Source organism: Argopecten irradians, chromosome 10, assembly GCF_041381155.1.
Source record: "Argopecten irradians isolate NY chromosome 10, Ai_NY, whole genome shotgun sequence".
NCBI classification, from domain to species: Eukaryota; Metazoa; Mollusca; class Bivalvia; order Pectinida; family Pectinidae; genus Argopecten; species Argopecten irradians.
In genome coordinates this window covers 24,709,331-24,735,482 of record NC_091143.1, presented here as the reverse complement: position 1 = coordinate 24,735,482, position 26,152 = coordinate 24,709,331, and the positions used below count along the sequence as shown (strand labels likewise).

General features: G+C 34.2%; 3 protein-coding genes across 5 annotated transcripts in view; 1 reads left to right on the top strand and 2 right to left on the bottom strand.

Moving 5' to 3' along the window:
- The window catches only part of LOC138333469 (uncharacterized), a 57,486-nt gene extending 50,373 nt beyond the window's left edge, over positions 1 to 7,113 (top strand). For all 3 annotated transcript variants that reach the window (XM_069281861.1, XM_069281863.1, XM_069281862.1), the window contains exons 9-10: positions 290 to 360; positions 2,088 to 7,113. The gene's annotated coding sequence lies outside the window, so the exon portion shown is untranslated. The remainder of the gene's footprint in view (positions 1 to 289; positions 361 to 2,087) is intronic.
- A 4,587-nt stretch (positions 7,114 to 11,700) lies between these two features.
- LOC138333468 (small ribosomal subunit protein bS16m-like) lies at positions 11,701 to 14,913 on the bottom strand. Its single transcript, XM_069281853.1, has 3 exons — positions 14,764 to 14,913; positions 13,080 to 13,335; positions 11,701 to 12,325 (listed from the first exon to the last, which is right to left on the bottom strand). Exons 2-3 carry the CDS (start codon positions 13,333 to 13,335, stop codon positions 12,180 to 12,182), a joined length of 402 nt encoding a protein of 133 aa, XP_069137954.1. The 5' UTR covers positions 14,764 to 14,913; the 3' UTR covers positions 11,701 to 12,179.
- Positions 14,914 to 17,174: 2,261 nt separating this feature from the next.
- LOC138333467 (uncharacterized) lies at positions 17,175 to 21,803 on the bottom strand. The gene is made up of 2 exons (XM_069281852.1): positions 21,714 to 21,803; positions 17,175 to 19,108 (listed from the first exon to the last, which is right to left on the bottom strand). Exon 2 carries the CDS (start codon positions 19,091 to 19,093, stop codon positions 18,218 to 18,220), a length of 876 nt encoding a protein of 291 aa, XP_069137953.1. The 5' UTR covers positions 19,094 to 19,108; positions 21,714 to 21,803; the 3' UTR covers positions 17,175 to 18,217.
- Positions 21,804 to 26,152: the final 4,349 nt, after the last annotated feature.

The following is a 26,152-nucleotide window of genomic DNA, read 5'->3' as shown; positions in this document are numbered from 1 at the left end:
AGATGTGAATACGTTTATTGATTATTTCATTACAATAATAGCTTTATTTAGGTTCATGTTCCATTTAGCGTAATAAATGGTCATAAAATCTGAATTTTTGTATTCTTCAGTCTTGTTCTATTTTTTTTCTAATGCCGAATGGGAGTACTTTTTATTGTCTTTCGACTAGATTGATAAATCTTCTAAGATATGCATCAAGTTATATTTATTTATTTTTTACTTTAGAACGATACCATGTATTTTAATACTTTTATACTACCCGGCTGACACTAAACTTTTGATGTTGTAGTTCTGTAGCGTGGTTCTGTTTGAAATGGATTGCGAGGTAAACGTCATGCGCATATTAACATGATGTCACAGGTAAATCGTTTGATCAAAATTGTGGTGAATGATAGAAAGTTGTTTCCCTCGAACAAACTACATGTACATGTATATCAAGTTACTCATTATACATTTACACCCTGGCTAACTGTCAGTCTTACTGTGGATATGTAATATGTGAATTTTACAAGCAGCTTCACAAATTACATATCAACAGTAAGATTGGCAGTTAGCCGGGGTATATACCAACAATTAATGAAATTAGTTCTGTTCAATTGCAGCACAGTAATGAGTTTTAGGCTTGCAAAATATCACTGTTTAAAGCCTTTACATGAACCTTAAACAGGAATTCAGAGAAAAAATTTCTTACAAAAATCATGAATTTATAATACGAGAAATACGACTATTAAATAATAAGTGGTAAAACCCTATTATACGATTCAAATGGTTATTCATTATTTTCAATCAATTTTTAATCAATTTCTATTTTCTTTTCAAACGATTATATTAAGATATTATTAAAATATGATTGACCAGACTATACATTGACCATTCACACATATAACATGCTGTTAATTTCGAAGTTATCATGTTATTAATAAGAATGAAAAAACAAAACCCAACCATTCTTCTAATTAAACTAGTAACATGTATTTCAAATAGATCCTTAGGGTCCCAAAGTATCCGGCCACTTGTAATGACTAACACTGGCAAGGGTACTACAAAGTGTTGGAGGTTTAATACACATATATTGCGTCATGTCGAATGGTGTATAATCCCAAAATAAAAAAAAATGGTAATCAGAAATATGGCTAGGGTACATGAGACGGCTACTAAGTACATTTATTTACATGCGGATAGGCCACTGATATTTTCTTCTCGGGTACTTGCATTCGATCCCTCCTGCGAAAATTGAACTTCAAAGGACCGGAGAACTCTATTGACGTACAGTCGTTTAGCAGAGGGTTGGAACAAAAACCTTACTGTAGTTGTCATGTCAATCAACTGAAAGAAGAAGAAAAAACAGAAAATATAAGATTTAGTCATTATGGTTTGAGCTTTAATGTCCGCTTATAATAAAATGATTTTTTTCAGCAATTATAATTAAATCAAGAATAACGTTACCTCCATTATGCCAACACGTCTCAAGCCTTTAATCAGTTTGTCCAGTTCCTCTGATTTCGGACCATTTAAAATGGTCATTAGAAAATCGGCAATTGGCTCATCTTCAAGTGCACTGAGACCAACAAGACATTATATTTAAAGATGCTCCACCGCTGACAAAAGGTATTTTTTCACTATCAAAAACAGGAGCAGACGATTTAGTATTTTTCTTCAGTTACAAAAGTTACTTACTTTACACCATTACTACCGTTGAAAAGTTTGAGCTTCTAATTTTACTTCAAGTTAAAAATATGAAAAACAATTAATTGCATCCCGAAAAAATTCCGTGGGACTATATCCTATATGGAATGATGTACTGATTGCGCATATACCAAAGGAAAATAAATTATTTTTTATTATTTTTTTGTGTTAATGAGACAAATATATACACTATAAAACACCAATTATTGTTCAAATGATGAATGTCATTTATGGTCTGTCGGCGATGGAGCATCTTTAATAAACACTTTCACATACGCATTTCGATAAATCTAAACTCTTATATGTATAAGGTTTTCGACAAACAACTATCAATAATATAATCAATTTATCAATTAGTTAATCAATCAATCAATCAATACTTAAATTAATTTATTTTCCAGATTATTCCGAATGAGAACAATGACACAAACCTATGAAAATACCGTTGTAGAAGTATTTGTGCCGAGCCAAATATTCTGCATTTCGTACAAGCCTGACACCACTGCTGTCCTCTTCCAAGATCTTTTCTTTAGCTGCGGCCATGAAAAGGGAGAAAAACTCCCGGCGAGGGCCTCCCAGATCGTGAGCTCCCTCACTCTGAAAGCAGACCTCAAGCGGATATCGTAAATTACCTGCTTGTCGGATTTCGTCTATTGCATCCTCAAACACGTCCCTTCGACTGATGAAGATAGAGCAAGTATCTCTATCTATTGTTTGATCTTCTGCTACGATGTCGACTTCCCGTCCGACAAGAAAGAGCTTCCGAAACTGACGGAGAATCTCCGTTGGCTCAGTCCGTCGTTCCCTTAATAAAGAGACATTTTATTTAAATGCATGTATTTCACTAACAATTCCATTCATTGTGTAACGTAGTACCACAATAAGACTGTGAAGTTGTAATTAGTGATAAAACAAAATTACTTTACCATGAAAAACATTGCAAAAATGAAAAAACCTGACATAATACTTACATTTTTTAAATTGCCATTACGGTCAAGTCTTTTGCAATATCAGATTTCTTCTTAAAGTCGCCAGATATTTCTCCCTTGTCCACAAGATCATCATCCGTTTCCCTAAAACGAATGAAATACTTGCATTTACTTAAATTGTTTTAACGACTGAGAAGCTTTCAAAAAAATCATCAATTTTAAATCAACTTAGCATAAACTTTTTCTGTTCATAATTTACCAAAATATAGACTGTGTTGCTCCCATGTTTTCAGCATAAATAAAGATTAAGGACTGACATGGCTTATTATGTACAAAATTGTGATGTCATTAATTATTTTTAGACCTGGGTACATTTTTCACCGATAATGTTGTTTGTTTTAACTGTACACTAACGCTAGCTGTCATTACATTTCTACTCTCAGGATATTGATATGTAGAGTGCCAGCGCTTTTGGAAATTTCTAAAATTGTAACGAAGTGAACAGTTTATTAGTGAAATATATAGCATAGATTAAAAATGGGATTCTTACGGATGACAAATATAAAAAGTGCGTATCCATGTGGAGTTTAATCACTGAATTACGGCTATTATAGTTTCATTACAATACAAAAAATACAATTATTTTTAAATTTTACTTTAAAATATTAACACCAAATAGTAGCAAAACACGCAGGTTCCTGGCCATTGCCACATCTGAGGTTACGGGTCAGCAGTAATATTAATGAAAACGTTAATCACTGAAAGTGAGCCGGTCCTTATATACATAGAGCTTAAGGGTACCATTGGTAACATTAAGACCTTAACCACGCATGAGTTTTTTTTATTATTGATTCAAAATTCGTACCTTTTTCACATATGTAGAGCCTGAGTCTATCGAATCGACCACCTTGGGGGATAAGATAGTTTTTGTATCCTTCCAAAGAAAACCATCAGGAAGTTTATCGACTAAACTTCCATCTGGATTTAGCAGAACAAACTTCTTTGGATCTTTGTATTTCTGTCGAAACCACCTGTTGACCTGAACAAACTTTTCGAACGCCTTTTCCTTTATTTCCTCACTCGTATTTTCATGTGTTGCAAATGGTCCGACAACAACAAAGCCACCTTCTCATGATAGATTATTCACACTTATTTTGGAAAATCTATCCGATTTAAAATGACCATGTCCAACATGTACCTGTCCAAATGAATATTTTGATAAAGTATATACATTTATAGTGAAATCAAAAACAATTTACAGAAGATTCATGGAAGTTCGTTTTAAGCAAATTATGAAGTAAACAAAATTCATTAGTCAACCGTACATTATCTGAACTGGTGAAAATTGAAATAATTGAGCTGATCATATTTCAATTATCGCTTAGCCATGTTACTTAAATTAAAATATTAAATTTCATTACCATTGCATTTTCTTCTGTCCTTTCCTTTGTCTTCTTTCCTTTTACTACAGTCGTTACTACAGTATTTTTAGAACCTATTTGTCTTCGGTATGCTTCAATTATTCCAAAACGTCCAGATGCTCCTCCTTCATCTGAAGTTTAATCAATCTAGATATCATCTTAAATAACACTATCAAATATTAAACATTTATGATCTGACGACATATACATAATTGCTAATAGCTAATTGAATAGCTTGACTGTCTCCGTTGAGAAGATGTGCGGTATTCAATTTTAAATATGCAGTGCAGTATAACTCTTGTGTGATTTGCTAAAAATTACTTAAATAGCATTAAGCATTACCGTTTTTCCGCCTTGACAAACAGCAAGGAACAAGCGATCTTGTTAGTCCCATGTTTGTACACTCGGAATGCTTTAAGTAACTGACATTGAAAGTTTCGGTTAAAATGGACAAGTACTACCAGTCAACAAAAGAGACAGTATATTATCCAAATCAACTAGATATGATGTGTTTACGCGTGACAAATGGTGATTTTTGCTCATAATCCTTTGGAATACCATAGGATATATTGTTTACAACCAGGGTATCAATATATTCCCCATTGTATTTCCAGTTTTGTCTAAAACTTCACCGTTTTAAACATTTTTGTAACTTTTTACTTCACAAAAAGTAATTGAATTTCCATTCAATTACTTTCGGTTACAAAGTAATATATCAAGTTGATTAATTTTTTGAAATTGGTGTGTCTTAGATATTAAGAAATTACCATGTGCATTTCTCGTATAAGGTTAATTGATGAGCTGCAGATGACATTATAACACAACAGGTAAATATTTAATATTTTAAAACTGAACTATATTTCTTGATGTTTCTAGTGAGAAAGAATAAGGTAACTTTGTAACAGAATATTTTTTCTTTTAATTGATCATTTTTCAACGCATGTTAAATAGAAATGAAATAAGTGAATAATTTGAAGGATTTTTTTTTTAAAACCAATGTGAATTATGATTCTGAGCTAAATAGATAAATCTCGGTTGACTGTACATGTGAAAAAGACAGCTACCAGGGTAAACCAAATAGTATTAATTGACTTCTAATTGTTTCCTTAAACAACAAGTACATTGAAAACAAGAGGACAAACTCCTTTAAACAACTAAATATAACTGAGTCAATACCTGTTGGCATTTATGAAAACAAGGGTTTCCATTGTTCAGTACAACATGCTCTTATGGGTACACTGGTGAAACTTAATACCTGTATATATATACCAATTCGTTTTGTTTATTTATCTCTATGAGACTTACAGTTCATTAAAACATTAAATATAAAAGATAACTTATAGACCAATACACACTGTTACATCTATCTTTTAAGTGTAAGCACTAGAACAGAGAAGTTGGACTTTTCTTTTTCTAAAATAAGTATACTGATTGCTAAATTCAACTTCCATAATCGGTATAATGTAATTGAAAAGTAATCGAAATGTAATTACAATTACACAGTAGCCTTCCATTGCTAATTATTTTCGATTACTTGGGAAATTTATTAATTACAATTGATTACGATTACACGATTATGATTATCTGCATTGAAATATTTATAAGCAAAAACTGAACATAAAAAACTAAATATACATATGAAAATCTTCGAGTGAAACGATTTTGTCATCCGGTATTGGAAATACTATCAATGCAATGTGGAGTCCAGTCCTGCTTCACGTATTGATATGAAGGTGGGCCTGTGAAAAAATCATTGAGAAAAAATCAACAATTATGTACCTTAATGGCAAATAAATCAATCGAATCGATTTCAGATATCATCTTTTCAACTTACATTTTGTCTTGATGTAGACAACGTCAGCATTAGCCAAGGACCGCTTCAGTGTGTAAGCCCTTAGTCTTCGTCACTGTAATAATGATTCTACCAAGAAAGGGGTCGTAAAATATCGTTTATGTTTGAAAGGTCATTTATTCAGCACACCTGTACATCGTCAAACTCGGCTTGATATCGGTGTGGAAAGCCAGGCACTCGCCAATACGGCTGATATGGGCCATGCGTAAGGATGACAAAACAGTTACTCTAGTAAAGCAGTTGCCAAACGATAAAATGACAAAACTTGTTTGCAAGTGCTTTTTACTAAAGCAGTTGCCATGACAAGCACCACAAATGTGTGTACAACTACAGTCTAGTAAAGCAGTTGCCATGCCGGCTGATATGGGCCATCGTAGTCTTCTTCTGTAGGAATGAAGGGATTTAGTTTTAATTTGGTCTGAAGCTTCCTGAAGCTTGCAGGGGAACCTATCTTGTATAAACGGTGACCCTGGCCCCCCAAGGGGCCTGAGGGGCGGGGCCCAATAGAGGAGAATATAGCAAATTCTTTAAAATCCCCCAGGGTCCTGAGGGGCAGAGCCCAATAGGGGAAATATAGTAAATTCTTTAAAATCCTTCTACTATTGTAGGCATGAAGGGATTCAGTTCTTATTTGGTCTGAAGCTTCCTTGGGTGAGGTGGAACCAATTTTGAATACGCGGTGGAACTGTTCCCCTAGGCGCCAGAAGGGCGGGACCTATAGGGGAGATAAAGCCAATTCGTTAAAATCCATCTGTATCAATAAATAGATTAAGTTCAATTCTAAAGCCTTCGAGTTGGTAGCTTGTTTTCTTAGTCTGAAACAGGTAAGTGATACAGGCCCAATGGGCCTCTTTTTCTTTTTTATGGTCATGTCCAAGTTAAGAAGAAATCGGGGTTTACTGAAAGCTTTCAGGAATGTCCTTTCGTTTGTGGCCATAACACTTTCAGCAATTTCCTACCGTTTGTGGCCATATCCAACTTAAGAATACGGTTCTGTATATGTGCTCATGCCATTCAATAGAATATTAATCAGAAGTTGATTGTTGATCATCCACCATTACAAACTATGTATGCCACCTGCTGACTTTAAAATATACTTTTGAACTTCGAAATTCATTCCATTGATAGCAGCAAAACTTATATTGTTTTTTTTTTATTTCAGGACGTTGACAATTTGTTATTATGAGAAACAGAGGAAACAGATTGACAAGATGACCATACAGACTTCGTGATTTTAATGTTACATATGACGGAATAGAAACTGTGAACACAACTTCTCCTTCAACTCAATAGTATATCATCGACAACATCAGCCCCACTATATCACAATTTTATAAGATTTTATTGGACTTTTTATCAATGAACTTTATACGTTGGAAAAATGTTTTTTTTATATCAATGATGAGCTGAACAAAAGAATGCCAGTACAGGACTTTTACATTTGGATATGTAAATTACCAGCCATCTTCATTACATAATCACCGACAACACTCCTACACAACAACTGTAGAGTATGCGTCATTAAAATGTATCAGTATCCTTTCAACCCGGATAAGAGCTATTAGTTTTTAGGATTTTTATTATGAAATCACAAATATTTGTTGCTTATGGCAATATTATAATAAAGATATATTTTTCATACAAAGATTTCAAGATAGACTAACCAGTTTGGATCCATTTTCAAAACGTGTTCGATGTCGGAAATTTCTCACAAATTATCTTTGCAATGTTGTTATAGCTGTAATTAATTTATTTATAATGTATGTCATTAAAAGAGCCACTGCTAAATCTTTGAATTTTCATCTCGAAAGATTAAAAACTTTTATTTCATTCTGTAAAATAGAAAACACACACATGTATCGCTGTGTTTAATGTTGATGTCTATTTTATGAAGAACAACCCTTTGTTTATTTTTGTAGTCAAACTTGTCATTTTTTAACGAAAAAAACTAAATGTTCATAAAAACTTTTGGGATTGATCAAGTGAGTTAACTTCTGGTCAAAACAGTAAAATTTCCATTAAAATGACATATTTTGCCACATTGTTATCTTCGATGTCATTATGATAGCTAGCACACTGAACAATATTTTCCTACTTTAATATGGTACATTTTAAGAGGAACCTCGTTTCTGAATTCTCTATATGTTGGTGTTTCAAAGTTTTTTTAAAAAATTCCTTCATTACATTCGGACGAATAGCGAATAACGGCTTCAATTGTCAAAATCAAAGAAGGCTGCTCGTAGAACATCTTGAATTTTGATTGGTCCCAAAAATGCAACGTGGGTGCAATAACTACATGTACATGCGAGCACCAAGGTGAAGATACACACACACAAAAAAAAGTATTTCTTCTAGAACTACACTGCAATAATATTGTAAATATTCAAGGATGGCTGCCTGTCGATCACATTTGTTTCCGTGATAGGTCCCCCAATAAATAGGCATTATGAGGAGTCCTACGTGTAAAATTTGAGATATCTGGTTTGTGCACTTTTCCGAGAAATATGTGATAAGAATTGTTTACCAGACGGACTGATGAAGTGTTGGCGGATGAAATGCGATTTGAATAGCAAACCCTCTGGTGGGCTAAAAATAATGCAATTAATATAGATGCATTTTACTGTTCTCATTGACATCAAAGTGGAATTATCTATATCATATAATGTACCCCTCATTAATAAGTATCAAAATCTAGATTTCTATACTTAAGGAATAACCCCTGGCGTCGGCGTCGACATTGTCGAAAATTAAGGTTTTGGTGTTGAAATACTGTACAGTTATTCATTATACCAACTGACACTGATTTTATTATATATGAAGGATTCTAAGTGTTATGATGGGGTATGAACAAATATTTTAAGGGGTGACAATGCAAGTTAAAAATATTTATTGAAAATAAGTACACTTGTATTTTGATATTCGTTAATATAAATAAGTCTCCTGTTGACAGACATTGGTATGAGGGCTTGTATTTTGAAAACAAGAAAATCATTCTTCGAAAAACTCCTTCCACCACTATTCGCCTCGTTCTAACATTATCTCTGTCTTTATTTCATTTCTCTAGAATCCTCAGTAAAATTTTTCCTCACATTAAATTCCACAAGAGTAACATTTTCTTCCCCCACCTACTTCTTTTCCAAAATTTTTAAAAGCCTTTTTTTTTATAAATTTACACTTTTTACCTTTTTTTATTATTTTTTTTCTTTTAATTATTCCCACCTTTTCGACAAACAAAACCCTATTATGTATTTCCTTTACATCAGCACCCACAAACCAACTCTACACTAATATAACAATTTCTTTAAAAACATTCCTTTAATTACCTCATCTCCCTCCACACTTAATTCACCAACCTTATCCCCGAAAAAAAAAAAAATATTATGCAAAAAATCGATGGCCTTACTAAATCACCTGAGCCCCACCGATTACAGTAATAAAAGAGCACACTCACACGAAGCTAGAAAAATCCGGAGGGGCAATTATCGAAAGAACACTCAAAAAACAAACGCCTACACTTCATCCAGGCAACAACGCTATAAACCCCACCACACCCACCACCGAAGCACCACACAAACCATAATGCAAGATTTCTCCTGCGTAATATATGTGATCACAATGCAGATGCATTGCAGTCATTTCGCTGTTTTAACCGTCTGCCGCAGTGATAGTCAACTACCGCGCGTGGTTTTTTAGGACGACGGGGGAAAACATAAGACGACCCGGCGTTATGAAAATTAACATTTTATTTATTTTGATTAAATTGTTTAGGAGGTGATAAATAAGTGTAGTATTAACGTTAAGTTAATAACTTTTGCAACTCTACAAAATTTATTATTAATCTCGTTTTACATTCCCCATTTTAAAAATCAAAAACCGTTTCGGAAAGGTAGTGGGCCTTTAAATATAAATAGAAATTCAAATAATGATCCGTCCTTATATCTCTATGTATATATATATGTACTCGACTGGCCACGTGCACGTGACCAACAGTCCCAAACGAGCCGACCATTCCATCGAACTACCAAGCAGGGCAAAAGAAAAATGGTTGCCTTTCATTTCATTTCAACATATTTTATTGCAAAAAAATATGCAAATGGATTTTGCAACAGGCAAAGCCTATATTAGCCATCTCCAAACAAATCCGGTATAGTACCATTATCAACAAAATATTTTTACATTTAACATTACATTATAAATAAATATTATTATTAGTGTATCTCCCCTTTCTTGGATACGGCTCTGTCGTAACTGGGAGAGGTTGTCTCATAAACGATTTTTGAAAAATTTGTTTTCAATACATTTTTTTTAAAATCTTAAATGCATACTTCTAAACTTGCATTGTCAGCTTTAAGGAAGAAATCGCTGGATTTTTTTTAGAATTTTAAGAGACCCAATAGGATTAAATGACCAGCCTAAGAATTTGGTGCAAGTGTTGAAATACTGTTATCCATAACAAATGACTTTGGAGTTCTTATATTAAAGATGCTCCATCGCTGACCGAGCATAAATAACATTCACCATTTGAACAATTATAGGTGTTTAATCGTGTATATATATGTCTAATTAAAACAAAAAATAAAATAATTCATTTTGCCGTTTGTCATTCTATATAGGATATAGTGCCACGTTTTTTTTCCCGGGAATAATTTTTAATATTTTGAAATTGAAGTGAAATAAGAAGCTCAAACATTTCAATGGTGGTGATGGTGTTAAGTTAGTTACTTTTGTAACTGAAGAAAAATACTGAATTATCTGCTCCTGTTTTTAACAGTGAAAAAATACCATTTGTCAGCGGTGGAGCATCTTTAATAGTATATACATTATATGTAACAAGTGTTGTAATGGCTATTAACAAACATTTTAAGTAAGACAATGATGATTTTTAAAAATGTAAAGAGGCCGAAATGATCAGGTTATTCAGGAGGCCCAAAATGATCAGGTTAAGGTTCATGTTGTAAAATGCTGTTATTGCTAGCAAATGATTTCTGTAATCCTAGCCCCTATATCAAACCTGAAATCACTGTCATATTCATAACATGCTAGAACATATTATGCATAAACATTGCATTATAAGTTTCATTTTTGGTATGGACAAATATTTTGAGGATGAAAAATTAAAATTTCAAGATGCCCAATGGGTCAGTTTGTACTGTTCTTTTCCTCTACAAATGACATTGACATCTGCCTTGATGTAATGGATTAGGATTACATACAGTCCAACCCTGTTATTACGAATTTCTATACAACAAATACAGAAAACGAAACAATATGAGACTTAAGTCAGGGATATGCTATTGTTTTATTGAAAATTGTTCATCCCCATGTATGGATTATCTACTATATAGGCATAATTTGAGTACATGTGTCAAAACGACAGTGATCAATTATAATAATTTACATGGTTTTGTCACTTCCCATTTAATATTTGGGTTTAAAATAACACAAAAAGTACCCAGGGTACTCGAATATTGTTTCATATTACACAGAATTTTGTATTAAGCGATTTGTACTAAACAGGTAACAAGAACAATAGGATATTGAATGCAGTTTGCAAGGGATTTTAATTCTAATTGTATAAAACAGAATTTTGTACTCCGAATTCGTATTAAGTGGGGTGGACTGTATGTTATTATGGCTATGGGCAATCATCACAGGATTTTGAGAATTTTAAGAGATTCAATGGCTAAAATTGTGATTACATGGCTAAGGTCTTCAAAGGCTGCCAGGGGCAAGCTTTGCTGTTCTCAAACAGCTGTTGTTATTTTAATTCTATCTTACAGTTCATAAAAAGAAAAAAAATCACAAAAATATAAAAAAACAACAACATACATTTTAATTATACATACAATTACATTCACATCATACACTTGGAAACTGAATTCTAAATGAAGGAAACATTTTAACAATTAGAAACCTATAGAATTATTACTGGATCAAAATTATCAACATTTCACTCTTTCTTTTCATTTAAAAAATTATTAAATCAGGCCATATAAAATTGTTTTATATGATTCTGTGTATGTCACAGGAAATGAACCACAAAAATAACACAGAAACAATGCAGAAGTCCTCCGTCCATGTATAGTCCATTTAAATCTTGATAGACATCCTCATGTATTACAAATCAAGAATTCCCCTCTTCATCATTTTGAAGTCACAAACAGACACGAGAATTAACACGCTGAATCCCCTTAGTTATTCATCATCTCCTTCCCAGACTTCTGACCATACACACTAAACATTCAGTCATCACATGTCTTTTTCACCAATTTGACTAAGTACGATTTATCTTCACACATTTTCACTGTCTGTTCCTGACTCCTCATCATTATCAGATTCTATACTTGATTCCTGAGTTGACTTTGACAGTTTTCTCTGTGTAGCTCGATGTCCTGCCAGGTAAGATAGAGGATGGATAGGAAGGCAGCCACTCAATCCTGGAAAAGACGAAAAATCAAAATGATCAACTTTTTATCAGCTTGAACAGCTGCACAATTTGATAGCCTTTTAAAATAGTTAAACCACATCTCTGTTAATACAAACTGCTACTTGATATAGACTATGTAATAAGACCATCTGACTGTAAAGACCATTTACCTTCGCCTATTGGATGGTCTTTATAGACAGGTTGGATTGCACACGTACGTATCTATTATTAGATTAAAATTCAATAACGGATAAAATCTAGATATGGTATCAGTTTATTCTTATCCACTGGTTGTACAGTATTACCACAAATTAATCCAAAAGTTCAGAAACAGAATAAGCTTCCGAATTCCAAATGTTTATGTTGGTCCCACTTTAGTTAATCCTCCAAACTGTGACAAAATATATACAATGACAGTGGAAATAAGGGTTATAGTGAATAAGACTACATAAAATGTATAATGAAGGTTTTGATCAACCGAATACATTACAAGTCTATTTATCTCTGTATTTGAAAGCCTTATTTCCTCTTGAACAGTGGTGCTTATGTAAAACACAGTTGTAACGAACCGCTGGGGACCAACGAAATCACTTTGTTATAAGCATGGCTTGTCATATAATATAATAAACATAATACAGGTGTATATTAATATTGATGAGACACGAAAATTACTACATTATAGCCATGAATTTGTTGCAGACGTGTTCGTTATAACCTTGTTTTACTGTAGATATAAATTGGTCACTATGAAGTGTTTTTCTTACCTAATATCTGTGCAGCAGTTTTTGTGATCTTTGGTTTACTGCTAAGAATTCTGTTTATTGCGTCCATGTCAAGCGACACCATTCGTTCATTGTTTGTGTTTGGTAAAGGGTCGTAGGTTCCAAGCTGAGCAAGAGGTCTAGCATTTCTAGGACTTCTGTTACGTGTTAGGACTATGTGGAAAAAAGGTCTATTGGTACAGCCATGTAAGGCCAATCTGATGACAAGAAATTTGCTCTTATCCACTAATCTTGGCATCTGAAAACAGAACACAATATTTAAATCATTACCAGGTATTCTTTTTTTTTTTTGGATTTTTGGTCACTTATTTCAGCAAAAGGAATTAAGTAGCAAGACTTTTCAGCTAAAAAAGTTTCAGAAAAAATATATGTTTTTGTAGCATGTCTGAACCAATGTAAGATGATAAATATATATATTAACATACAGTCCTTAACTGATAAATATGTTAGTGTTTTGTGACTGGAGCTGAGAAAATGTAGCAGAGATTCAGAAAATGTTCATGTAGCAGCCAGACAGGGGTTCAAACCTGGAACATCTGAGCACTAGCCAGATGCTCTAAGGATCGAACTATAATCCATGTGATAATGTTACATTTCATTACTAGCACGAGTCTTAGATTGTTCAATTGACATACAATAGAATATGTAATATCACAATTGGGTTAACAGCGTACTTCAACCGAGGAGTTAGAAGTACACTTACATAATAGGTTTTGTCTTCTGATGGTATGATTAGAAGTTTGGCAAATAGTGTTTTGTTTGATTACTTTTATGTCCCACTTAAATCCCGGTCATGTAATGACATGCCAGGTTTGATGGTGGAGAAAAACTGATGTACTTCAAGTAAATTAAACTGCCGACCAGCAGTCAGTACCTGGCAACTGCCCCTCATGGGATATGAAAAAGTTTTCGAACCAGAGGTGGAAGGCTTATGGTAATTAAATATGTCAGGTCATATTAACTTCTCGGCCAACATGGCCCCATAATAGCATACATGGGTCATCTTGCATCTTGCGTAACGCTGCTTACAATTTATGTGGGTAATTAATTAATTTGTGAGTTAAACCATACTACAGCACACTAGCACCTCGGTACGTTCTGATAGGTAACCAATAATATATGCTACTAGTGTAAATATGACCAGGCCATAAAGAAAAACATGGGGAGAAAACTAAAAGGAGAAGATAAGGGTCATTTAAGCTTAATTCTTATGAAAGATGGAAGTCAGATGAGCTGTGTCAGTAAGAGTTAATTAAAAAATCCTGAGGCCGCTATGCATTGTAGCTAGATTGGTCAGCTGCTAGTGGAAAGAGGATATTCAGCAGGACACAGTCGCGTACATCTGTCATCATTGACAATCTGTATACAAATAAACGTTTTCTTTTCTGAAATTTTACATTAGTAACTGTTAATGTATTAGTCTTGTCAAAAATAAAGCACAATATAATGGTCAACGAAATTACAGAACAGTTGAAGATATAAATAAAGTGTTTGACAGGATTCACATGGCGCAGAAATAGTCCCCGAATCCCGATAATTCGAACATTTCCAAGGTCAGTCAGGACTGTTTACAGATTGTATGTACGTCTGTCAGGCATCACATTTTACAAACACATGAAGAAGTATATCAAGCAGGTTAAAAGTGCAAACGGTAATAAATAAATACCTTCGATTTCAGTAAGTTTGACGCTAAATTGGCGTTCAAGTCAAATACATGTCAGACAACAACACATGTGAAATTTCAAGCATTTGCGATACGCAGCTTAAGCGTTTATGTGATCATTCAAACTAGTATAACTTCAGAATACTCAGAGACTGTGAAGAAATTCCGGAATTTGATGCAAAATGTTTTCGAGTCAAATATGAAAGGTTAAAGATGCTCCACCGCGGACAGAGCATAAATGATATACATCATTTGAACAATAATTGGTGTTTAATCGTGCATATATATGTCTAATTAACACAAAAAATAATTTTAAAATAATTTATTTAGCCTCTGGTGCATGCGCAATCAGTACTTATTCCATATAGGATATAGTGACACGGAATAAATTATTTTTCAAATTTTTAACTTGAAGTAGAAATTAGAAGTTCAAACTTTTCAATGTTGGTAATGGTGTAAAGTAAGTAACTTTTGTGACTGAAGAAAAATACTAAATCGTCTTCTCCTGTTTTGATAGTGAAAAAATACCATTTGTCAGCGGTGGAGCATCTTTAAAGTTTTAAATGATTTGTATTTTTAAAAGACAATTTAAAATGAGATTTAGTGAATATCCTTTACATCCATGATTTGATCATTCCATTAGCCTTTTGTACTTGTTAGGTTTAGATCTGTGTACAATACATTCCCAGTAACCGCTCAAGTTCAGAAATAAATCTTATCTTATGAAAGCTATGGCATTTATACTTTTTTACGACTAAAAGAAAAAAAATTGAGGTTATCGAGTAGACTATTCTCCCTTACATTGAACACAAAATCCTTGGAATACGGTCCAAGATCGATGTCTACGATGTCCCCGACCATAAATAAAGTTGTAAAAAACGTATCCAGTTACGATATCTACGGTTGTCTATACGGGCAGAAACATATATACATATACACGTATATATGTTTCTGATACAGGTATATGTGTATAGCTCCATCGAGTTAAAAACAATATCCAGGTTATAGTAATAACATTAAATATTTTTTTCTTTATTTTTTGAACGTGTTACACTGTTTATTTCTATGGAACATTGGTACCCTTATGACAACAAATATTGGTTTGTTGAACAACTAGCTAGGATCAAATGACAGCAAATAGTAAATAGTGATTGGTCCTTTAGCAGTGCTTTATGTATATTTTCATCCTTGAATTGCCGAAGTTAGGAAAATTCCGGTGGGATCATTGAAAGATTTTTTAAACCGAATGACGTTTTTCACTTCATATATATATATTCTCAACAACATTAACATAAAAGAGGCCCACTACATTTCCGAAACAGTTGTTTTTTATATGACTTATTGTGAATGTAAAATGAGATAATTTTGTAGTGTCGCGAAGTTTCAAGCTTACCGTTAATACTACACTTGTCAAAAAAATCTTCTGAACAATTTAATATAATAAATAAATGAATAAAATGTTAAAATTTAAAAAAAGCCTAATAATATAGGCAAGTTTAGCGAACTATACACATATTCAAGCTTACATATACATGTATTATGGTATTGATTCAGATGTTCATTCGCTAGATTACAAATTAATTATATAAGTTGTAATCATGCATGTATGTTGATGATACATCATGGTCAAGTTATCCTTAAAAATGTTATTATCAGAGACAACAAGCGTTTTTAGCAGTGACACCCTTATATCCATATGGCCTAATAGTCAGGATTTGGCAATATTTTTTTGTATATTGCTATAAATGACTTTTTCTTTGAAAGCCATCAAGACATTACTCATATCTTTGTATGAAGTATCGTTATGGGTTGGGGCTAATGGGCGGGTCAATTTAGTCAGACTTCATCTCAGGCCCCTTCCTTTGTACAATTTGGAATCCCCATCCTGTAAGGATGCTACCATTGCTTTATGAGTGCTCTCCCATGCTTAGTATCGGAGAAGAAGTCGTTTATATGAAAATAGCTAAGTTGACTCCGTTTGACCCCGCCCCTAGGGCCCCTGGTGGTTAGCCTAACCATTTCTACAATTTTCAGTCAGTACCCCATAAGGATGCTACCAGTCAAATTTTGTTAAATTCCGACCAGTGGTTATTATGGAGAAGGAGTCGATTGTTGACGGACGACGGACGCCGAACACCACAATATCGTATAAGATAGTAAAATATTGTTTAAACTAATAATTGTGTGGCGAAACTATTCAAAATGGTACATTGCAGTTTAATGAGACTTACATGACAAACAAACAATTTAATGAAACTCGATCCACATATACCTGTTTGAGACAGCATAATAAGCATGCAGCAATGTCATAAAGTCATCACGAATCCCTCACAGTGATGACCAGAGAACTGTCGAGATATTTTTTTGTCAGTAGCTACAGCAATGATGAAAATAATGTGGTCAAAGACAGAGAATAAAGAATATAACAGGTTATTTATTGTAATAACAAATGTATGCATTGCATATACATGTAGAATATAAATAATTTAATTTTTGATTACTTTTGATAACATTTCTTTAATATTTTTTTTCCAATAAAAATAAATCATGTTTCTGTGTTTTAAGTTATATATGTACATGTATATGCCATAACGGAGTAGAAGTTTTCACATGTTATCTACTTAAAACAATTGGGGTTGGTTAATAAAGCTGTGAAAATCATTCAAATGGGTCAGACATGCATGCATGATGCCTTATAAACATTAGTTACAACACAGAATATGTTTATGTCCACTGTAAAATTCTGTTTTTTTAAGCTTTATGTGCGTTTAGATTGACATATACATGCAGAAATCGCTTTACTAATAACAATGTAAAATGAAATCGTAGACTACAACATGGCTTCAAAGTCTGACCATATGTACTCATTTAACTGCACCGTCAAAAATAATTTAAGCTCTTGTCTGTAAATTTAACATTAAAACCCATGTATTTTTGGGTAGTGGATAAAATATTTTAAAAGTTCTTCTTGAAATTAACGGCATGTATATTTATAACTTTAAAATCAAGTTTTATTCGTTTACTTCTAAAGTGAAGCTAAGCCATGACATCATCGAACATAACATGAGACTAACAGCCTGTTCCATTTAGTGGTACGTTCCCGACGTTCTGCTAAATGGTATGCGACGTTCCGCTGGAACGAACCAGTTCGTCTGGCAAGTCTTATTTGAGGGTTCCAAGTTGGAACCAACATGGCCGCTAGTGTAAAATGTCCTAGTCCTATTTCAACAAAACTCTGCATACTGTGCTTGTAACCATACGTCATTGCGATTACCCTAATTTGAACGCAACTCCCCTTCCGTTGACTATATAGGGGCATATGTAAATATATATATATATATGTATGTATAACTTTTAAAATCAAACCATGGTCGTTTACTTCTGAAGTGAAGCTAAGCAATGGCATCATCGAACATAACATGAGACTAAGTTCAGTCCATAAATATTTCCTTTAATATTATAGTTTTGATTTTGATGCCGCTTGTTCCATGATATGCTCGTGTAATTTGTCAAAATAAAGAGAAATGAACTGGTTGAATGTCTCCTTGTAGTCGCCCGGATGATGGCGAAGGTGCCCAGCATGCACAGATTTTTTCCAAAACCTCGTTATCACAGTAGTCGACATTTTTTCCCGCCAATTTTCAATCATACCCGAAATGACGTTTGCGTCACACATTGGATCTTCCTGGGAGAAGAAAAAAGCGTATGGCACGTTCAATGGCTGCTCTTCCAAGAAGTGCATTGCCTTTTCAAAGAATTCAACTGTACAATTCCAAGCGAAAAAGAAATAAATTGATAGAAGTCTTGGAACCACAGTTTGAACAATAGGATTTTTGGCAAGTCCACCTGCGACCCCTTTTCTCATCCGTTCAAACGATCCATATGTTGGACTATCCATGATGACGCCCTTGATTTTGTCAACAAATGGAGAGAACTCCTGTCGGTGTTTGTATGCTTTCATCAAACAACATGTGAACACATAGCAGCCGATTGACATCCCGTGGACTAGAAAACTATCGTAACTACTGATTTTTGTGTTTCGCATAAGCAGCTCCATCAAAGACTTGGCAAAAACATCTACTGACGGAGGCCAAACGAACAACTTTGCCTGACCCGGGATAAACAGGACGTCAAGGCCACTTTCTTGGTACAAATTGAAGTAATTGTCAAGAGCTCGTGGTTTAGCACCCAGCCATCCGAAAAATAACACCAGGGTAGTAGACCGATTCTGTGTCTCACTTGACTCGTCAGATTGTGGTAAAGGTCGTACAATCTTGCGGAGCTTGAGTTCAAGGCCACCAATATTGACGCTGGTGACAGAGATTGTCTCCATCCCGCCACTGTCTATCTGTAAAAAGTAACGATAAATATTGTCACTGTTTATATGTATAACAGCTTAATAATTTTTAAAATAGGAATGTAAACCGAGATCAATAATTTTGTAGAGTCGCAGAAGTTATTAACTATACGTTTACAAGCAAACTTATCATCGCCTTCAGAACTATTTAATTAGAATAAAAAAAATGTTAATTTTCATAACGCGGGTCGTTTTATGTTTCCCGCCGTCGTCCTAAATGCCGCGCGGTAGTTGACTATCACTGCGCCAGACGACAAAACAGCGAAATGAATCTCCACTGTTATCGTACATTAGACAGGAAATCTTGCATATTTTTGGTGTTGTAACCTCATCATAAGCCATCCATATATATTTTCTTTTGTTATTAATGTTTTTAAGAAACCTTTAAATTTTGCTCCGGAAAGGTAGTGGACCTTTAAAAAGACATTTTTTAACAATATTGTTTTCTCTATTAATGTGCTCAGCATAAAGGAAGTGGGACAAATAAAACAACTCGTAAAGCAACTATTTTATGTTAGTACCGGTAATGTCGTCATGGACATGTCAAGAGATCACTGTCAAAATGGCTGTTCCATCTTATGGTTTAAATCATCCATATTACACTGTTTTCTTGGTCTACCTCAAAATCTTAATAGCATAGATCAATCCCCCAAAAGATTAAAGATGCTCCACCGCTGACAAACAGTATTTTTTCACTCTCAAAAACAGGAGCAGACGATATAGTATTTTTCTTTGGTTACAAAAGTTAATTACTTTACGCCATTACCACCATTGAAAAGTTTGAGCTTCTAATTTTACTTCAAGATAAAAATATCAAAAATAATTGATTGCATATCCCGAAAAAATTCAGTGGCACTATGTCCAATATGGAATGCAGTACTGATTGTGCATGCACCAAAAGCAAAATAAATTATTTTAAATTAATTCATGTGTTAATCAGACACATATATACACAATTAAATACCAATTATTGCTAAAATAATGGGTATCATTTATGCTCTGTCGGCGGTGGAGCATCTTAAAAGATCGTAAATATATATTTATTAAATTACATTGGTAGGACATCTATCAATGGCTGTGGTTAATATGGATGCTTGCAAAACGTCCATAATGAGCTAGTTATGGTGATTATCATCAAAACTCTGTCATCTTAATTCTTATAGACCATAAAAGGTTTGTCCAATGCTTAAACTAAGTTAAAGTATGTTATATGCAAGATTTGGATTGTTGTGTCGATTGTACTGGATGGCGCAATGTTTTTAATTATACACATAAAACAAGTCTCAAATGTGATTATGATTGTTAATAAGCTGTAAACTACTGTTGTCATATCCACTCTCCTCTCTTTATCTATCATGTATCTATTTCTTTCTTCTCTCTTATCTGTTCCTATTTAAGATTTATAAATAATTATGGTATAATATTTAGAGGTTATTATATGATCATTTTCATATGGCAATCTTTATCAGCTGAAGGGCTGGCATCAGGTCAAGGACTGGTGTCCAGTCAAGGCTAGAACGAATATAGTACCCGGTCGACCTACTACAGTATACCTTTATAAATGCGACACCAATTTCTGTCTAAAAGTCTTGAGCTACAATATTGCAGCTAGGTTAAGGCCTGGCATCAGGTCAAAGGCTGATAAAGGGTGTCATATCAAAATTATCATATCATAACCTTTTTATCACGCATTTTGAATAAAGAAAATAATTCTAACAATTAAAAACCTGTATTAAAATGTAATGATTTGCTTCAAAATTAAATTAAAATAAATTAATATACGAATTAAAATATAAAGCCATCTTATGATGTATTTTATATTAATTATATGTATTGTAAATTTAAATAGAGAAAGCGTTTGTAAGTTTGAATTAACTTGTGTCCGATCCTGTTGCTAATCGACAGTATACGGTAGTATGTTTACAATAAACTAATCTTATGTATTGTACATTGTACTACAATAGGACTAATGGGAGTAAAGGATATGCCCATGTCAAAGTATCTCAGATAAAAGCGCCTCATTCACCAGGTACATATTTCAGGACCACGTACACGTAAACAGGGATACCTACATCGTATACATACTTGAAAATGTATATAGTATCAGTAGCAAACTAAAGGAAATCAAACGAAGTTTTGACAAGCCATCAAAATTGCAAATGAAATGTCGCTATTGGTTTTTTTTCTTAACTGTTTTGTTTCCAATATCTGTCTATAAAAGATTGTGAGAGAGATAGGGTATCTTCACTGGTACACCATGGTTAATGGTCGTAACTGACAAGTAGCCTATACCTATTCAATCTGTATTCAAGTAAGTATATTATATTTTATCTAGAGTTTACTGTAATAAAGTACATGCGTGTGAAAATGAACTACAACTTTGACATATAAACATCTACATCTGTCATGTCTGTGTTCGTATATAAAAGGTGACACATGTATGTTTGTACTTGGTACACATGTACATCAGCTGATCAGTCATGTACACCACACGTGTACACTGTTTCAGATGACTCGGATGTCGTAGAAAGTAAATTAGATGACAATACGGACCAATATTTACACTACGTATAGATCTACCTGTCTGCAAACGCACCTGTCTCCTTCGATATTCCAGCTGTATTCTGTTCTTGCTCTATGTACAACAAGCCTAGGGCTGAACCATCTTGTTTGGGGTCAAAGTTCGTGTAAGTATAAAAGTTAGACCGGATCCGGAACGAAATACAGATATTCGCGATTATATTACGTATTTCTAGTCCAGCATTAAGTAAAATGGAATTCTTCAAAATTAAATAAACAGATATGCTTGAGTCGTTAGAATATATTACATTTCCGTTTTCTCTTTGGTATATCATCCAATCTGACTAAAATACAGATCCTTCTTACAATTTACTAATAAATGACAGAATCAAAGGATTGCATATGTATCTTTTTTCCTATAAATATTAGATGAAAACAGTCTGAACGAAGTGATGGGAAGCTATAAATGTATCTATAGGGCAGACAGGAATGTATGTCCTCTTGTTGCACTGTCAACTGATGCAATATTGTGTTGGGTCAGTATAGCCACTAGTCCACTAAACATGCCTAGATTATAAGTTGTTTGGGGTTTTTTGCCTTACATATTGGAAAAAGTCTAATTATATAGGCAGGTTTAGCGGACTAGATAATTCTGATTTTTGCTCTTCTTAGATCCCAGCACGAGCTGCGTACGCACGAGATGGCCTTACAACTGCTGTGTACATGTATAGTGACGATTTTTATTTCCTGGAGTACGATGGCATATCTATAAAATATATATACATATATTGTGACTAAGGAATCCTTAGTTTTGTTGGCCTTATTTGTTACCGATTGAATGTGTGTGTTTCAATTTAGATCATGGATGATGGCAGTAACCACTAGCTAGATATTTCCCAGATTCTACATTTTCTAAAAAATCGTCGTGTACTGTGTGATTAAATTTAAAAGGATTTTCTTTCTAAAGATTTTAATAATAACACTTCTTAGTGTTAATGGTCATTTTTCTCCCAAATATCTACTGAGTTTAGATGTTTTTCCAGTTTCTAACAGTCTTAAAATGAAGAGTTCTTGCTGTGTTAAGAAGGCAATCATCAGCAAATAATTTTATTTTACAGGAAACAGAGTCTACATTATCATTAACAAATAAAAGAAAGAGAAGATCGCTGTCCCCTAGGGAACCCCAGAAAGAGCTCGGACACTCAAGTGTGCTCCCATCCTCGATACTCCAGATGTTCCGATCACTTACGATCTCTACACCCCTGGACTATTTCATGTAATTATGTAATTAAAACACCAATTTAAGTCCTTTTGACTTCCGGAGGCTGTAAAACCGATGTTTGGTTACTTCTAGTCTGGATACTGGCTTCTTTTTAGATTGACCTCTTGTGAAGGTGATGGGAGACATTGTAAACAATTTATCTTTGTCGACTTTATCAATGTTGTTGATAATCTTGAACATTTTTATGAGATCGGAACATTTTCTCCTATACTCAAAGCTTCGTAAATCTAAGGCTCTTAGTCGCTGTTCGTAGGATAAGTTGGTTAATCCATTTAATCTTTTGGTCGCTCTCCTCTGGACATTCTCGATCACAATTTTATCCTTAAGTAACATAGGGTTCCAAATGCAGGAAGCATATTCCATATTAGGCCGAATCAGGGACTTTTACAAGTTAAGAAACATTGTTGTATCGATGTAGGTAAAGGTTTTGAAGATCTGTTAGCTTTTGAAACACAGTTGGTACATGCTCACTAAATTTCATTTTGCTATCAAAAGTTACGCCAAGATCTTTTTCGGATTTAGTTTTGGTGATTTCACTCTTTTGACCTTCATTTTCGATGTTATATTTGTTAATGTTGTCCTTGGAGTTACCGATACACAGGTGTTTACACTTTTACGGCTCTTTTGATGTACATCAAACGATTAAATTACTTGTTCTGTTCTGTTGCCTCAAGTTTTACTATGAGATAGTCCGGGGGGGGGGGGGGGGTGTAGAGATCGTAAGTGATCCCCCGGAGTATCAAAGATGAGTCCACGGGTGTAGAGATCGCAAGTGATCGGAACCCCTGGAGTATCGAGGATGCAGTGCTTCATTCAGAATAACGTTTTGATGTCTGTCGTTTAAATAAAAAGAAACCACTGAATAACTTTCGAGTGTCTTATTTTAGATAACAGGCTTCGAGTGTGGAACTTTTCCAAAAGCCTTTGAAAAGTCCATTAATGGGACTGTCAATTTGTTACATCACTAAAGTGTCGTAAGTCTACACGTAGACGTAGACGTAACGTAGACCTTACGGACCTGTACTTACGTGTGCGTCACCAGATTTTTGATCACCTAAATGGCGTAACTCCTCTGCACGTAAAGACGTTAGACAATTTGTTTATTATAAATCAATTTGCGTCTCCATCGCGTCTGATTGGCTGATGCGACTTGGTACCCGATTAAAATTTGGCGGGTGTTTAATATTCCGACTTGTTGTCTATTTGATTAATATTCTAATGTTTTATCGTGTACAAATCAAAATATGCCATTTATTTGACATGAAAAAATATTTGTATAAAAATCGATGCGTTCTCTATATATCAAATTGTCAGGAGCGAATTTGAAAATTATTTTTGCATGACTGAATTCACATGTATAGATGTATTAAAAAATCGTTAATTATTATTAAAAAGAGGACAATTATGAAACTACATGTACATTATGTATACTTTATTCGCATTGCCGTCAAGACAGAAATTTATCGGAATATCCTACTATTTGGTCACCATTTAACAGGATATATAATTACCTATCGACCATTTATCGGAATATTCCACTATTTCCACAATTTGATTTTATCAAAACTTTTTTTTCTCTCATATAGATTTTTGGAACTAGGAGTTCATACCATAAAAGAAAATGGAAGAGAAAATATATGTCCGTGTTCTCGTTTTTGAGCTATTGTCACTCAAAGATACCTAGTTGACAAAATATTGGATTTTATGGAAATTTTGCCGCTTTGACCATAGACACAAGAAATTAAAGTCATAATTTCCTAATGAGGTGTGTGATATTTATGGATGTTTGTGGAATTTATTTTCCAGTATTCTTCTTTAAAAATATACCAGTTTTAATTAATAAGACTACATGTATATCCTATCCCTACCCCTTAATTTTGTGCCACAAAATGCACCATTTTCGGCCATTTTTGCCAAATTTAACCCTTTATAGAAAAATGTTTGTGCATTGACCGTGACGTTGGGCGCCGACCGATTTTCCTTTGATATTCGCCGACGCAGCCTTTGATATAGCTTGCGGGGGCCAAGGTTACCGTCTTACTTTCTTAAGCGTGCTGTCATTTCATGAGCTGTTTTTTTTTATTTTTTTATTTTTTAAGACCTTTCTTCTAAATCTTCAAGCAAGGACTAAACGTTGTGAGATTTAATTAACTTTACATTGGTGTTTCGTTTGACTCGATAAGATAAGTATTTGTTGAGAAAAAATGGTTTTTATTCCTGGTTCATAGACGTTTCGCGTTGCCTTTAGTAGCGTGATTGAAGAGACAGTGATGAATCTTCTCTACTTATAAATTCCTTGATTCGCGGTTGTATTTACGAAAGCTGTTGTTTTTTTTGGGGGGGGGGGGGGGGGGGGGGGGTAGGGGACATGCAGGGTTATTATCGGACACTTTTTATAATACTGTAGTTAGGAATGATATTCCGTATTGTACGTTTCAACCCAGGATATTGATCCCAAGGGTTACGCCTCTCTGTAGTAATCACATAACAACACAGAGAATAACATGTTTCATGTCGTTTATTAAAGTTATTAACGTTAGGACGACCACACAGTAGACAAGACCACATATAAAGACATACCGACAACCTCTCCACCGACACGCAGACGTACATTTGAGTTCGCCCGACAAAAAAGCACCTTCAAAATACTGTACCGCACGAAGTCTCTTACACTGGTGAGCCTGTCGCACTGATGTGTCCACGCGCACAGGTATTTAAGCGTGCTCTTTTTATATCCCTGCACGCGCACTAGGCTAGCCAAAAAACTCATTTGAGTTACGGGGAATCGAATTACCCGCGCTATTTTAAATATAATATTATCCCGGTATCACACACGAACCTGTGGGTTTTTCTCTTAGTCCGCTAACACGAACCATATCCCTGGCGCCAGGACTCAAAACCACACACACGCACTGACACGTAGTCTTACTTCCAATTCTGCCACATAATACTACTGGATTTATATAGTCTAACAAATTTGAAGATTGGAAATAAAAGAAGTGTAATTTTTTTGTAGGAAAAAAAAGGAAGATTTCTATACAGAATGAAAAGGAGACTCCCCTCTCAGTGTGCGATGGGTTATAGGGTTTGTTCATGGTTTTATAAAGGTCTTACTTCTGTCACACGTTTTTTTTCTCTTAAATCCAAACTGATAATAGACACAAAACAGTAAAGGAAAAAGTATTCCCCGAGGATGGGGATTAGACTGGTTAGCGGTCTGTAAACCACCAAGT